The sequence below is a fragment of the Mizuhopecten yessoensis genome, unplaced genomic scaffold (assembly GCF_002113885.1).
Source record: "Mizuhopecten yessoensis strain PY_sf001 unplaced genomic scaffold, ASM211388v2 scaffold6113, whole genome shotgun sequence".
Taxonomy (NCBI): Eukaryota; Metazoa; Mollusca; class Bivalvia; order Pectinida; family Pectinidae; genus Mizuhopecten; species Mizuhopecten yessoensis.
The window spans coordinates 130,121-144,966 of NW_018406386.1; the positions used below are offsets into that span (position 1 = coordinate 130,121).

General features: G+C 41.3%; 1 protein-coding gene across 8 annotated transcripts in view; it reads right to left on the reverse strand.

Moving 5' to 3' along the window:
• Positions 1-14,846, reverse strand: part of LOC110451509 (glutamine--fructose-6-phosphate aminotransferase [isomerizing] 2-like) — a 128,314-nt gene that overhangs the window by 45,329 nt on the left and 68,139 nt on the right. For 6 of the 8 annotated variants that reach the window (XM_021499567.1, XM_021499568.1, XM_021499564.1 and 3 more), the window contains 5 exons: positions 9,662-9,688; positions 7,579-7,684; positions 4,730-4,893; positions 3,678-3,871; positions 439-559 (listed from right to left, as the gene is read on the reverse strand). In XM_021499567.1, coding sequence (XP_021355242.1) covers positions 439-559; positions 3,678-3,871; positions 4,730-4,893; positions 7,579-7,684; positions 9,662-9,688 — 612 coding nt within the window. The remainder of the gene's footprint in view (positions 1-438; positions 560-3,677; positions 3,872-4,729; positions 4,894-7,578; positions 7,685-9,661; positions 9,689-14,846) is intronic. The other 2 variants (XM_021499571.1, XM_021499570.1) reach the window with 1 other exon arrangement.

Here is a 14,846-nt window from a genome sequence, read left to right on the forward strand (position 1 = left end):
TTTTGTTGACCTTTGTCCATGGAAGGTCCCTGCAAAATTTCATTGCAATTGGTTCAGGGGTTTTGGAGAAGAAGATTTTTGAAATTTTAGTCAATTTGACCCCTTTTGGCCCCGCCCCTCAGGCCCCTGGGGGCGTAGGACTAAACCGGCAACTAATTTTGTTGACCTTTGTCCATGGAAGGTCCCTGCAAAATTTCATTGAAATTGGTTCAGGGGTTTTGGAGAAGAAGTCGAAAATGTAAATTGTTTACGGACGGACGACGGACGACGAACGACGAACGACGAACGACGGACGACGACGGACAAAAGGCAATCACAATAGGTCACTTGAGACTTTGTCTCAGGTGACCTAAAAATGTGATGATATACAAAATACCTTTATCATCCACACAGCTGCTCACTAACTCTCCAAATAAAACATGTGTTGGTGATATTTACCTGACTGACTGATGAAACAGCAGACGTCGTCTCTGAATACAGGTGTGTCTCTGTCGAGGAAGTCACTAGCCAACTCCACCATCACTGGTAGCTCTGTCAGCTCCTCCAGCAGTTGTCGTGTCTGTCACAAAGGGGAGGATACATCATAAGGTGGGGGAAGACTTGGGAAAGAGGAAACATCATAAGGTGGGGGAAGACTTGGGACAGAGGAAACATCATAAAGTGGGGGAAGACTTGGGACAGAGGAAACATCATAAGGTGGGGGAAGACTTGGGACAGAGGAAACATCATAAGGTGGGTAAGACTTGGGACAGAGGAAACATCATAAAGTGGGGAAGACTTGGGAGAGGAAACATTGTTATGTGTGGGGGAAGACTTGGGACATAGGAAACATCATAAGGTGGTGGAAGACTTGGGACAGAGGCAACATCATAAAGTGGGGAAGACTTGGGAGAGAGGCAACATTGTTATGTGTGGGACGACTTGGGAGAGAGGTAGCATTGTTATGTGTGGGGAATACTTGGGAGAGAGGAAACATCATAAGGTTGGGGAAGACTTGGGCTAGAGGTAACATTGCTATGTGTGGGAAGACTTCGGAGAGAGGTAACATTGTATGTGTGGGGGAAGACTTTGGCGAGAGGTAACATTGTTACGTGTGGGAAGACTTGGGGGAGAGGCAACATTGTTATGTGTGGGTGAAGACTTTGGACAGAGGAAACATCATAGGGGGGGTAAGACTTGGGACAGAGGCAACATCATAAAGTGGGGAAGACTTGTGACAGAGGAAACATCATAAGGTTGGGGAAGACTTGGGACATAGGAAACATCATAAGGTTGGGGAAGACTTGGGACATAGGAAACATCATAAGGTTGGGGAAGACTTGGGACATAGGAAACATCATAAGGTTGGGGAAGACTTGGGCTAGAGGTAACATTGCTATGTGTGGGAAGACTTGCGAGAGAGGTAACATTGTTACGTGTGGGAAGACTTGGGAGAGAGATAACATTGTTATGTGTGGTAAGACTTGGGAGAGAGGAAACATTGTTATGTGTGGGTGGAAGACTTGGGAGAGAGGCAACATTGTTATGTGTGGTAAGACTTGGGAGAGAGGTAGCATTGTTATGTGTGGGGAATACGTGGGAGAGAGGTAACGTTGTTATGTGTGGGAAGACTTCGGAGAGAGGTAACATTGGTATGTGTGGGGGATACTTGGGAGAGATGTAACATTGCTATGTGTGGGGGAAGGCTTGGGAGAGAGGTAACCTTGTTATGTGTGGGAAGACTCGGGAGAGAGGTAACATTGGTATGTGTGGGAAGACTTAGGAGAGAGGTAACATTGGTATGTGTGGGAAGACTTGGGAGAGCGGTAACATCATAAGGTGTGGGGGATGCTTGGGAGAGAGGTTACATTGTAATGTGTGGGGGAATACATGGGAGAGAGGTAGCATTGTTATGTGTGGGAAGACTCGGGAGAGAGGTAACATTATTATGTGTGGGGAGACTTGGGAGGGAGGTAACATTGTTATGTGGGGGAAGACTTGGGCTAGAGGTAACATTGCTATGTGTGGGGGAAGGCTTGGGAGAGAGGTAACCTTGTTATGTGTGGGAAGACTTGCGAGAGAGGTAACATTGTCATGTGTGGGAAGACTTGAGAGAGAGGTAACATTGTCATGTGTGGGAAGACTTGGAAGAGAGGTAACATTGTTATTTGTGGGGAATACTTGGGAGAGAGGAAACATTGTTATGTGTGGTAAGACTTGGGAGAGAGGAAACATTGTTATGTGTGGGTGGAAGACTTGGGAGAGAGGGAACATTGTTATGTGTGGGTGAAGACTTTGGCGAGAGGTAACATTGCTATGTGTGGGGGAAGGCTTGGGAGAGAGGTAACATTGGTATGTGTGGGGGATACTTGGGAGAGATGTAACATTGCTATGTGTGGGAAGACTTGGGATAGAGGTAACATTGTTATTTGTGGGGAATACTTGGGAGAGAGGTAACATTGTTATGTGTGGGGGAAGACTTGGGAGAGGTAACATTGTTATGTGTGGGGGAAGACTTTGGCGAGAGGTAACATTGTAATGTGTGGGGGAATACGTGGGAGAGAGGTAACATTGTTATGTGTGGGGGAATACGTGGGAGAGGGGTAACATTGTTATGTGTGGGGGAATACGGGGGAGAGAGGTCACATTGTTATGTGTGGGGAGACTTGGGAGAGAGTTAACATTGTTATGCGTGGGGAGACTTGGGAGAGAGGCAACATTGTTATGTGTGGGGGAATACGGGGGAGAGAGGTCACATTGTTATGTGTGGGGAGACTTGGGGGAGAGGGAACATTGTTATGTGTGGGGGAGACTTGGGAGAGAGGTAACACTGTTATGTGTGGGGGAAGACTTTGGAGAGAGGTAACATTGTTATGCGTGGGGAGACTTGGGAGAGAGTTAACATTGTTATGCGTGGGGAGACTTGGGAGAGAGGCAACATTGTTATGTGTGGGGGAAGACTTTGGCGAGAGGAAACATTGTAATGTGTGGGGGAATACATGGGAGAGAGGTAGCATTGTTATGTGTGGGGAGACTTGGGAGATAGGTAACATTGTTATGTGTGGGAAGACTTGGAAGAGAGGTAACAGTGTTATGTGTGGGGAATACTTGGGACAGAGGTAACATTGTTATGTGTGGGTGAAGACTTTGGCGAGAGGTAACATTGTAATGTGTGGGAAGACTTGGGAGCGAGGTAACATTGTTATGTGTGGGGCATACTTGGGAGAGAGGTAACACTGTTATGTGTGGGGGAAGACTTTGGCGAGAGGTAACATTGTAATGTGTGGGGGAATACATGGGAGAGAGGTAGCATTGTTATGTGTGGGGAGACTTGGGAGAGAGGCAACATTGTTATGTGTGGGGGAGACTTGGGGGAGAGGGAACATTGTTATGTGTGGGGGAATACGTGGGAGAGGGGTAACATTGTTATGTGTGGGGAGAGTTGGGAGAGAGGTAACATTGTTAGGTGTGGGAAGACTTGGGAGAGAGGAAACATTGTTATGTGTGGGGGAATACGTGGGAGAGAGGTAACATTGTTATGTGTGCGGAAGACTTGAAGAAAGGAATTCATCAAATGTGGTAAGGAGGGGAGGGAAAGAATTTGTCATTGGTTTACACATATTTACTGAACTTCCACTTTCAATATATGAGATAGACATTGTGACTTATCTTAACAATGCGACTCTGATATCACTTACAGCTACAGCACTGTGATAGCTTGTCCCGCAGGCGATGAACAACATTCGACGACATCTCCTGATCTCAGGCATGAAATCCTTGATGCCCCCAAGAACAACCTGATTGTTTTCAAAGTTGACACGCCCCCTCATTGTGTTGATAACAGACTCGGGCTGTTCAAAAATCTCTTTCTGCATGAAGGATGAGAATTTACCTGTGAAGTCAAAAGGTATTTTAACAAGATTAGCTCTGATGAAGCCAATGTTCTCCAGCTTTGACTTGATTTTAATTTTACTTTGACTTATTTCTAACTTAACTCTGACTTGTACATTTCCTTGGTTTTCCATTTACTTATGACTTCAGGATTCTTATAGAAAAACACTTTAAACAAGGACATAGTCAGTCAGATCCCCCGCCAAGCGGTGCTAGTCAGATCCCCTGCCAAGGGGTGCTAGTCAGATTCCCTGCAAAGGGGTGCTTGTCAGATTCCCCTGCTAAGGGAGCACCCCAAAGGGAGTTTTAGAACCATTTTGCAGAATTCAGGGTCAGTATTATACATTGTAGTGAGTTTTTCCTTCACTTTTACTGCAATTTAGGGAATTAGACTTTGGACAAAGTATTCCAAAATAATTCTGCAGTGAAATTATGTTACAAACTTTTAACACTATTACCACAAAGTTGTATTAATGAAACAGTGAATTTGGCAGTTTTTGTTATGTGTTTCCATGGTAACAGAATACATATTATAGGAAAACTGCTTCATATCAAAAGGCACTACTAGACCACTAGATCAATACATGTTTAGAGTTTTGCAAATTTTTCTTCAATGTTTTTTTAGTTATGCTCCAGAAACACTATATCCCAGATGAACAGACAACAGACCCGTTCGTATATACCCTACCGATTTCGTTGGTTGGGGATAATTAATTTGATACAAATTACAAGATAAACATACTTTATAATACATGTACATATATCATTGGATAAATAAAGAGACTGAAAACTTGCTGCAGCAGTCTGTAAATACTTGTTGCTCATGGTTTGTGTCCTATATTTTATCTTATCAACATACCTTTCATAATCTCTTGTATCTCTGTTTTGAGTGTGATCACCTCGCGGACAGTTGACTCGTCTATGCTGCGTTTGACGCGGTGTATGGACAGAGAGCCATCTTTTACAGAGGCGACATCATCATCCTCCAGGAATATTACCTGGTTTGTGTGTTCAATGATGGCACTGAAACAAAAATCACTACCACTGAAAACAGACGATTACACTGAAACAAAAATCACTACCACTGAAAACAGACGATTACACTGAAACAAAAACCACTACCACTGAATGCAGACAATTACACTGAAACAGACAATTACACTGAAACAGACAATAACACTAAAAATAGACAATTACACTGAAACATACAAATATACTAAAACAGACAAATATACTGAAACAGACAATTACACTGAAACAGACAAATACACTGAAACAGACAATTACACTGAAACAGACAATTACACTGAAAACAAACACCTATTTGAAATCTCACCTCATACCTTGATTGTGACAAAAACTTTAATTACATAGACTTTTCACTTGTGCTGTGCCATCTTTTGCACTCCGATCACATTGTGATACAAAGCCCCTTTATGATATGTGTATCACCATTCAAAATATTGCAACACCAGTTTGTATTAATATAGTGTTCAAGTCCTAACGAAATATAGTGTAGGATCCACTAAAAAGGAAGGCATTTCATTTACATGAAAAATACAAATTATGATCTTTAAATATATTTATTGCTTTGATTTAAAACATACATGAAATATTGTAACTTTCGATGATAAACTGATTTTGCATAGAAACCTACAGACGTTTGATGACCACGATCTTTGTTAAATAAATAAATGATTATAACAATTTTGATGATCATTTGATGTCTACTGGCTGTTTAAAAAGACCATGCCAACCTGGTGAGGTGACTTGTTTCCTCTGTACTACAGCTAATCCTATGTAGGTTTAATGTCCTGACTCTGATATGTCAACCACACACAACCAGTTTCACCAACTCTAGTTAAGAAAATGTTTTCGTCCTTACACAGAGTTAATAGCAAAGAAACTTTGGAGAGACTACAGAGGTAACACCTAATTTTGATCAGCTTACAGACTAAATAAAACCTCCATACTGACTACCAAAATGTTGCTGACTGCAGACAGGTGTCTAACAGTTCAGGCAATGTAAACAATGCTGACACAGAAATATAAATATGATGCAATACAATTGAACACTTGTTAATTTATAACTATTTACCCAGTCTCCGATTTAGTGACATATTTGTTTTAGGTGTTTGACGACAATTAACTTACAGCTCCACTTTCTTGATGAAGTCAATTAAAGATAAAATATCTAACAACTGAGCTTCTATAACAATCTAAGTGTTGGTGGTCCAGTTAACCTGTAGTATTACACTAGTGAACAATACTAGCTGGGGGAGGGGGGGAGGGGGCTCTACACAGTTGGAGAAGAGTGAAGGAGGGGCACCTGTACACAGTTGGAGAAGAGTGAAGGAGGGGCACCTGTACACAGTTGGAGAAGAGTGAGGGAGGGGCACCTGTACATAGTTGGAGAAGAGTGAGGGAGGGGCACCTGTACACAGTTGGAGAAGAGTGAGGGAGGGGCACCTGTACATAGTTGGAGGAGAGTGGGGGAGGGGCACCTGTACACAGTTGGAGGGGAGTGGGGAAGGGGCACCTGTACATAGTTGGAGGGGAGTGGGGAAGGGGCACCTGTACACAGTTGGAGAAGAGTGGGGAAGGGGCACCTGTACATAGTTGGAGGAGAGTGGGGAAGGGGCACCTGTACATAGTTGGAGGGGAGTGGGGAAGGGGCACCTGTACATAGTTGGAGGGGAGTGGGGAAGGGGCACCTGTACACAGTTGGAGAAGAGTGGGGAAGGGGCACCTGTACATAGTTGGAGGAGAGTGGGGAAGGGGCACCTGTACACAGTTGGAGGGGAGTGGGGGAGGGGCACCTGTACATAGTTGGAGGAGAGTGGGGAAGGGGCACCTGTACACAGTTGGAGGGGAGTGGGGAAGGGGCACCTGTACATAGTTGGAGGAGAGTGGGGAAGGGGCACCTGTACATAGTTGGAGGGGAGTGGGGAAGGGGCACCTGTACATAGTTGGAGGGGAGTGGGGAAGGGGCACCTGTACACAGTTGGAGAAGAGTGGGGAAGGGGCACCTGTACATAGTTGGAGGAGAGTGGGGGAGGGGCACCTGTACATAGTTGGAGGAGAGTGGGGAAGGGGCACCTGTACATAGTTGGAGGGGAGTGGGGAAGGGGCACCTGTACATAGTTGGAGGAGAGTGGGGAAGGGGCACCTGTACATAGTTGGAGGGGAGTGGGGAAGGGGCACCTGTTCACAGATGGAGGGGGGTGGGGAAGGGGCACCTGTTCACAGATGGAGGGGAGTGGGGGAGGGGCACCTGTTCACTGTTGAAGGAGAGTGGGGGAGGGGCCCCTGTACACAGTTGAAGGAGAGTGGGGGAGGGGCACCTGTTCACAGTTGAAGGAGAGTGGGGAGGGGCACCTGTACTCAGTTGAATGAGAGTGGGGGAGGGGCACCTGTACACAGTTGGAGGGGAATGGGGAAGGGGCACCTTTCACAGTTGAAGGAGAGTGGGGGAGGGGCACCTGTACACAGTTGAAGGAGAGTGGGGGAGGGGCACCTGTACACAGTTAACAGACATGTTCCAGGTGTACGTGTATTCCAATGTTGTATAGGCAACTTTTATTTTGTCTCCAACAGTTCAAAGATCAGCTAGCTTACCATCATGTTGTCTGACAATCTTTAAATTGTGGATAAACTTGTTCTCTGAAAATTAGTTAATCTTACTCAATGCAGACATTGATGTTTTACCTAGCATCAGAAGCAAAGAAGTATTCCACCTCTCTTTCTGGGCCCATAGGGTGGAACTCTGTCGTGCTATCCACCCTCTGAGTGGATCCTACGTATCCACGGTGATCTGTGAAAAACACACACAAGGTTAAGTCAAAACCAACATTTGAATGAGGTACCTTTTTTATCATTGTAAATGTCAATAGTCAGCTATTAAATACTATTAGTGCCACTTCTACTCATTCCATATTGAAAACACAAACACTTTTAATGTCCAGTTTTAAATCAACAATTTCAAAACATATCCCAACATATACAAATGAAAATATTTACTACTTTTGAGAAATACATGTTCAAGTATAACATTCATTTCATTATGTTATTAAATAAAATAGAGTTATGTCCCTTCAACCATATTTCTGTTATGTTTTTTTATTAGTACACGTGTCTATACAGAAGTCATCTGTACTTTGATAAAAAACATTTAAGAAGTAAGTATGGAAACTAAACAAGGATATTCTGATTTAGTGGTTTATAAGTCATTACATAATAATGCTATATATCCCTAGCTAACTACTTCAGAAGGAGAAAGAAAACTGACATCACACACATGCACATGTGAAGCTTCTTATTTTTGCAAAAGCTGAATTGATCCTTGATAGCATTGATGTCTGACCCAACCCATTACAGAACAAAAACACAACCCACAAAATCTCAAGTATCGACTGTTCTTTACAGCTTTTTACAAACTAAGCGGAAAAATGATGAAAGCTAAATTAGCTACACATTATAGACTATTACAAAAAAAAGAAATTATGAAAGCTAAAAACAACATGGTATATTGTATATTTTGTGATTTGTATAAATATTACAGATCCGATATGTGATGTGCTGACAATGTGATTTGATAAAATATCTCTGGAACTGCTTGCATATGAAATATCTTATCATTTGAAAATAACCCCCAATTGATTGACTAAAGGACAATGAAGATTCTATTAGTAACACACTATCCGACTTCTGCCATCTGCACTAATGTACCATGGTAATTTAAATTTGATTTCTGATACAGGTAATTGTTTTTGCGACAAGTATGACACTATAATGGTTATGAATGACAAACAAGTTTATAAACAGATGGGAAGAGTTCACTGAAAGCTGCCCGAGGTGTGTGAAATATATTGGCCTGCATTACACTTATCAAACGTGGGATGGATTCCAGCTTATTTTGACTAGAGTCGGAATAAGTCTGCTAAATGCATGATCTTTTACTAGCATTAGATTAAATTGCAAAACATATTTATTTTTTTAGAAATGAAATAAGACAGCTAAAAATATTCATTTTCACTACACTAAACATAAAATTAAAATGAGATTTGATAGTAAATAAATGTATCATTTTAACTTTAGTGTTTTAGGGTACAAGTGACTGGTAAAGGGTTACTGATTATATCGCCAACAGATCATAAAAAGCCAGCATTAATACAAGAGTTGTTCCAGGCAGGCATGCACTTCCAAATACATTTATAACATATCTTATTACTTCATAATGGGCTGAACAACAGGAATGTACTATCAAGAGACTTCACCTTAGTTTCATAACGAATGCTTTAGATCCATAGGAACATCGTCTTAAGGGTCAATAAAGCTTGTCACTTTTAATTTACCGAATACCTAGACCAACTCATAAGGCTGGTGTAGGACTTAAGTTGTATAGCTGATCAACTCTAGAGTTATAATACATATATTGATTCCAGGCAGTGACCTTGACATTTTCGAAATAAGTTGTTTATCCTGTGAACAACCAACAAAAACATAATAAAACATTAAACCAAACGATAGGTGTAAGATAATAGGAATGAACATTTATTCTAGGACATGTAAAATTTAATTGTACACAAGATTGGGCAAGTGACACCCACGACTTTCCTACGTGACCAGCATTCTGTTGTGACAACAAAGTGAGTGACAGAATGTACGGGACTCCGAGGCATGGCATTATCATTTAAAACACAGTAAGCTTTTATGCGAAATGTTTCAAGAAAGCAGAATCTTCTCACCAGAGGTCTGAATGGTGATAATAATTAGAAAAAGTCAAAGATACCTTCTGTAGTGCTAACGTCTTTAAAACCTACATGCCAAGGAGACAAACAGGATAAACCAAGTAAAACAAGCGCAAATAAAAGGAAATCATACAACAAAAACATTTCAGCGCCAGAAGCCAATTGTCTTGTTATAAAACAAAATTACCTAACAAAACACCAGAGCATTTCATATCTGTAGCTTCAGCCTCCCAGTTACAGGATTTCAAATGTTTAAAATCTGGTTGAGTTAATGTTTCCTCGAAGTTTATCAAATTTACATTTTTACAAAAGAAATATAATTATCTTAAAAATTTTAGGACTCAAAATGTGAAGCAACAGGAATCAAAGTAAGGTATCTGTGTATGTCAACGATTACTTAATTACAGAATAATTGTACGAAAAAAAAAAGGAAATTTTATAAAAAAAAAACCACTACATGCAATATTGATAAATATTTCATCAGACATATTGTTTATGGAAGTAGTTGTAGATAACAAAGAAGAGATCTATTTGTTTGAGTAGAGACTGGTTTGAACAACGGACCGATGCTTTATAGCTATAACTTATTGGCCAGCTAACATATGAAAGACATTTTCGACGTACATGGTGACAGATGTAGATCAGCTGTAAGGAAAAATCATTTCATACATTATAGTATCACTCTCAACATACACTATCCACATAGCTTATAGCTATCATCTATAGTATCACTCTCAATATACACTATCCAGATAGATTATAGCTATCATCTATAGTATCACTCTCAACATACACTATCCAGATAGATTATAGCTATCATCTATAGTATCACTCTCAATTTACACTATCCAGATAGATTATAGCTATCATCTATAGTATCACTCTCAATTTACACTATCCAGATAGATTATAGCTATCATCTATAGTATCACTCTCAACAGACACTATCCACATAGCTTATAGCTATCATCAACAGTATCACTCTCAACATACACTATCCAGATAGATTATAGCCATCATCCTTAGTATCACTCTCAACATACCCTATCCACATAGCTTATAGCTATCATCAACAGTATCACTCTCAACATACACTATCCAGATAGATTATAGCTATCATCCTTAGTATCACTCTCAACATCCGCTATCCACATAGCTTATAGCTATCAGCCTTAGTATCACTCTCAACATACACTATCCAGATAGATTATAGCTATCATCAATAGTATCACTCTCAACATACACTATCCAGATAGATTATAGCTATCATCCTTAGTATCACTCTCAACATACACTATCCACATAGCTTATAGATATCATCCTTAGTATCACTCTCAACATACACTATCTAGATAGATTATAGCTATCATCCTTAGTATCACTCCCTAAATATCCCCTTTATGGGGCCCCTTCAATGCTAGAAGTAATTAAGGGGTTTTTTATTGGTCAGGAGGTCAGTCCCCCTTGCAGCATCCGACGTGCACCCCACTTGACCCACTTCGCTGAAGAAAAATTGACGCCATTTTTTCGGACAAACAATTATCATCAAATGCAAACAACAACAATCCTTTGGATCTGACCAGGAAACCTTAAATAATATCATCACAAGATTCCTGAAAATTCCTGCAATAGCAGGTAAGTGATAACTATACTATCCCACCGTGTTTCTGCACGAATTTGATCATGCAGAACACCGTCAACAATGGCATGTTTACATTGAACGGTTTCCTTTGTTTACAAACAGATGCAAGTATATTGAGATCGTCAAGCTGCCCCTGTCTAGCCCTCCGCTCTATCGTATCCCATATAATCCTCATGCAGAGAGAGAGAGCCTAAATCATGTCAAGTCCAGGAAAAGATGTGGTAATGTTGGGGCATAGCCTGATCAAACGTTTGGGGCAGTTTGTTGACTCGGGGGCCCGGACTCGGAACATGATGTTATGGGCTGATCGTGTACATTTCCACGGCGTCTCGGGGGCGTCAATAGACAGGATTACGACAGACTTGGCCAAAACATTGAGAAGTTATCGGCAAGTTAGTGTCTGTGTCGTTCAGGCGGGAGGGAACGATATTAGTAGTCCGGCCACTGATGTAGACTGGGTTGTTCGACGTGTGTTAGATCTGGTGCGATTGTTGTTAGGTCGTTACGGGGTCAAACACATTTGTGTGAGTAAGCTATTTCCCAGAGGAAAAATGCGAGCACATAAAGGGGATGTATCGGTGCAAATTTACAACGCTTGGGTAGCTTATGTAAATGATTGTCTCTCTGTTGTGTTAGACATGCCCGGGGTAACGTTATGGGACCATGAGAAGGAAATATGGGACGTGTTTCAACTTTATGGTCACGATGGGGTTCATTTCGAACAAATGAAGCCTTACTACCGCTCAATTCGGGGTTGCGTTATCCGGGCTTTGGGTTTTACAGGGTAATAGGATACTGTTTTTATCTCACCTCTCATGATAAAATATAATTCGGGGTTATCTCCCTTCTCGCAATACTAGAAAATCTCAGTCATGTTTAGGTTGCTTCCCTTTGTATATATATCAATTCACTTATTCATACTCACAGTAAGGTGTGTATAGCAAGAGTCTAGGAGACAGTCTGCTGAAGTGACAGCAATAGTATTTCAGTTTCCTTATTTAAAATAACTTGTGTTGGTATCAAGCACCAGCTAATCATGCCTTGGGCATGTACGGCAAGATCTGTTGTTTCAGAGGTGTAAAGTTAGCTGATTGTTTAGATACCAACAAAAACCCTCGGTGGGAAAGTGTCCTTCTAGGTCCCTCCCTCCTATTGGTCGGCGCACATGGGCCAATACACATTATTTCATTACTTTTTATCATACATAGTTTCATCAGAATTTAAAAATTGTTAAGCAAATAATAATGACATCCTACTTTCAACTTTTATTTATTGTGTGAATCATTGGCCCTATGGCGTTCCTATTCGGGGCATTTATGGTTGTTATAACCTTCAGTTGCCTACTATGAGAGCTTTTGAGGTGAAATTATCCATAGTTGCTCTCCTTCGAGCTCGAGCGTACAGTATTTGAAATGTACTTGTAATCATATATAATAAGTACTTGGAGCTGAAGTGTCTAGATATTAGGCATTTGTGGTGGAATTACCCTTAGTTGCCTATGAGAATTTTTCTTTCACGAACATGCCACCCTATGGCTTTACTTTATTGGGCATTTGTGGTTGAAATAACCCGTAGTTGCTGTCCTTCAAGTTTTTGGGTGCAATTATACACATATTTACATACAATGAGCTGTAGTACTGAGACATTGGGCATTTGTGGTAGTAAAACCTTTAGTTGCCTATGGGAGTATTTCATTTTGAACTCGCCAGCATAAGTTTTTTACTAGCACCAAAGTATATGAATATTTACCATGCAAGGCTATTTATTGTAAATGGGAAACATTTCACATGTCAACTATACTGATGTGTTTATTTTATAATCATATAAGGCATGGAATTTACAATTTCAAATTCATTTAAGTTTCAAAGTAATCAATATTTCTGTGATAACATACAGTTTTCTCTCGAATTCTATTTTCATACAAACTATGTATTGACCAGCATACAGGTTGGTAGCGACTTTACTAATACCACCATGTATGTTCAGTGGCCCAGATCTCTGCTCTCTTGTCTTGTATTGTCTATAGGTACACAGATACCATGCCACCGAAGCGGAAAGCAGCTGCTGCCAACCATCTGGTGACATCAACCAACAAAACTCGGCGCCAAATGGTAACACAGTCCTCCACATCATCTGATGATGCAGATCCTGCACCAAGTGACACTGTTCTTAACATTTATCCTGCTCATATGCAGGACTTGATACGACAAGCTTATGAACGTGGCCTGCAGAACGCTAGGCAAAATATGAGTCAGCGGCATGAAGTGTCTGAGACGTCGGCCAGGCATGCGTCCCTTTCCCTGCCAGATACCAACATCAGCCCTCCCAGCTCAAGGCACTCGGCCAACATCGCAGCAGGAGCTCCACAACTTGCGGTCAACACGCCCACCTGTGCAGCCATTAATTCTGAAATCGGTGGGTCTGGGGTCCCAGCTGGTCAAATTGCGATGACATTTGAAGGGGAAGATGTCTCCCCACAAACTAGGTTCCATTCAGCTGCAATCCCCTTAACTGATTTGGTGACAGAAAAGGTGAAGGACAAAATTTGGTCCAATAAATTTGTAGATCTTGCCACAATCACAGACAACTCACAGTCATCTTTTGAAATGGTTGTGGAGGCAGAGGATGGCGAGACACCTTCCCTCAAATGGATCCAAAAATCGGGGCCAAAGAAACAACTGTCCATAGAAAAGTGGACAACAAAATTCAACATATTCATATCAGTCTATACTCTTAAAAGCCCAGAGGCCATTGGTTAACTACTAAAGTATTCTGCCCTTATACGAACCTGGCGTTAAAAAACACCGACTGGTGGTATTGCGATACCACTTTTCGTGAGCTCCGTGTTAACAGCGACATGCTATGGAACACCATGCAGATGATATTTTATCAAAAGATGTACTTTGGCTTTTACTTTTTAAATGGTTGTATCTATCACACAGTAAAACATTGTAATGATGTTGTCATAGATACCATCACAGACTGTCCTTCCTCTCCATAAACTACACCATCACACATTGTCCTTCATCTCCATAAACTACACAATCACAGACTGTCCTTCATCTCCATAAACTACACAATCATAGACTGTCCTTCATCTCCATAAACTACACAATCACACACTATCCTTCATCTCCATAAACTACACAATCATAGACTGTCCTTCATCTCCATAAGCTACACAATCACACACTATCCTTCCTCTCCATAAGCTACACAATCATAGACTGTCCTTCATCTCCATAAACTACACAATCACACACTATCCTTCCTCTCCATAAACTACACAATCACAGACTGTCCTTCATCTCCATAAACTACACCATCACACACTGTCCTTCCTCTCCATAAGCTACACAATCATAGACTGTCCTTCATCTCCATAAACTACACCATCACACACTGTCCTTTCTCTCCATAAACAACACAATCATAGACTGTCCTTCATCTCCATAAACTACACAATCACAGATTGTCCTTCATCTCCATAAACTACACAGTCACAGACTCCTTCATCTCCATAAACTACACAATCACACACTGTCCTTCATCTCCATAAACTACACAATCACAGACTGTCCTTC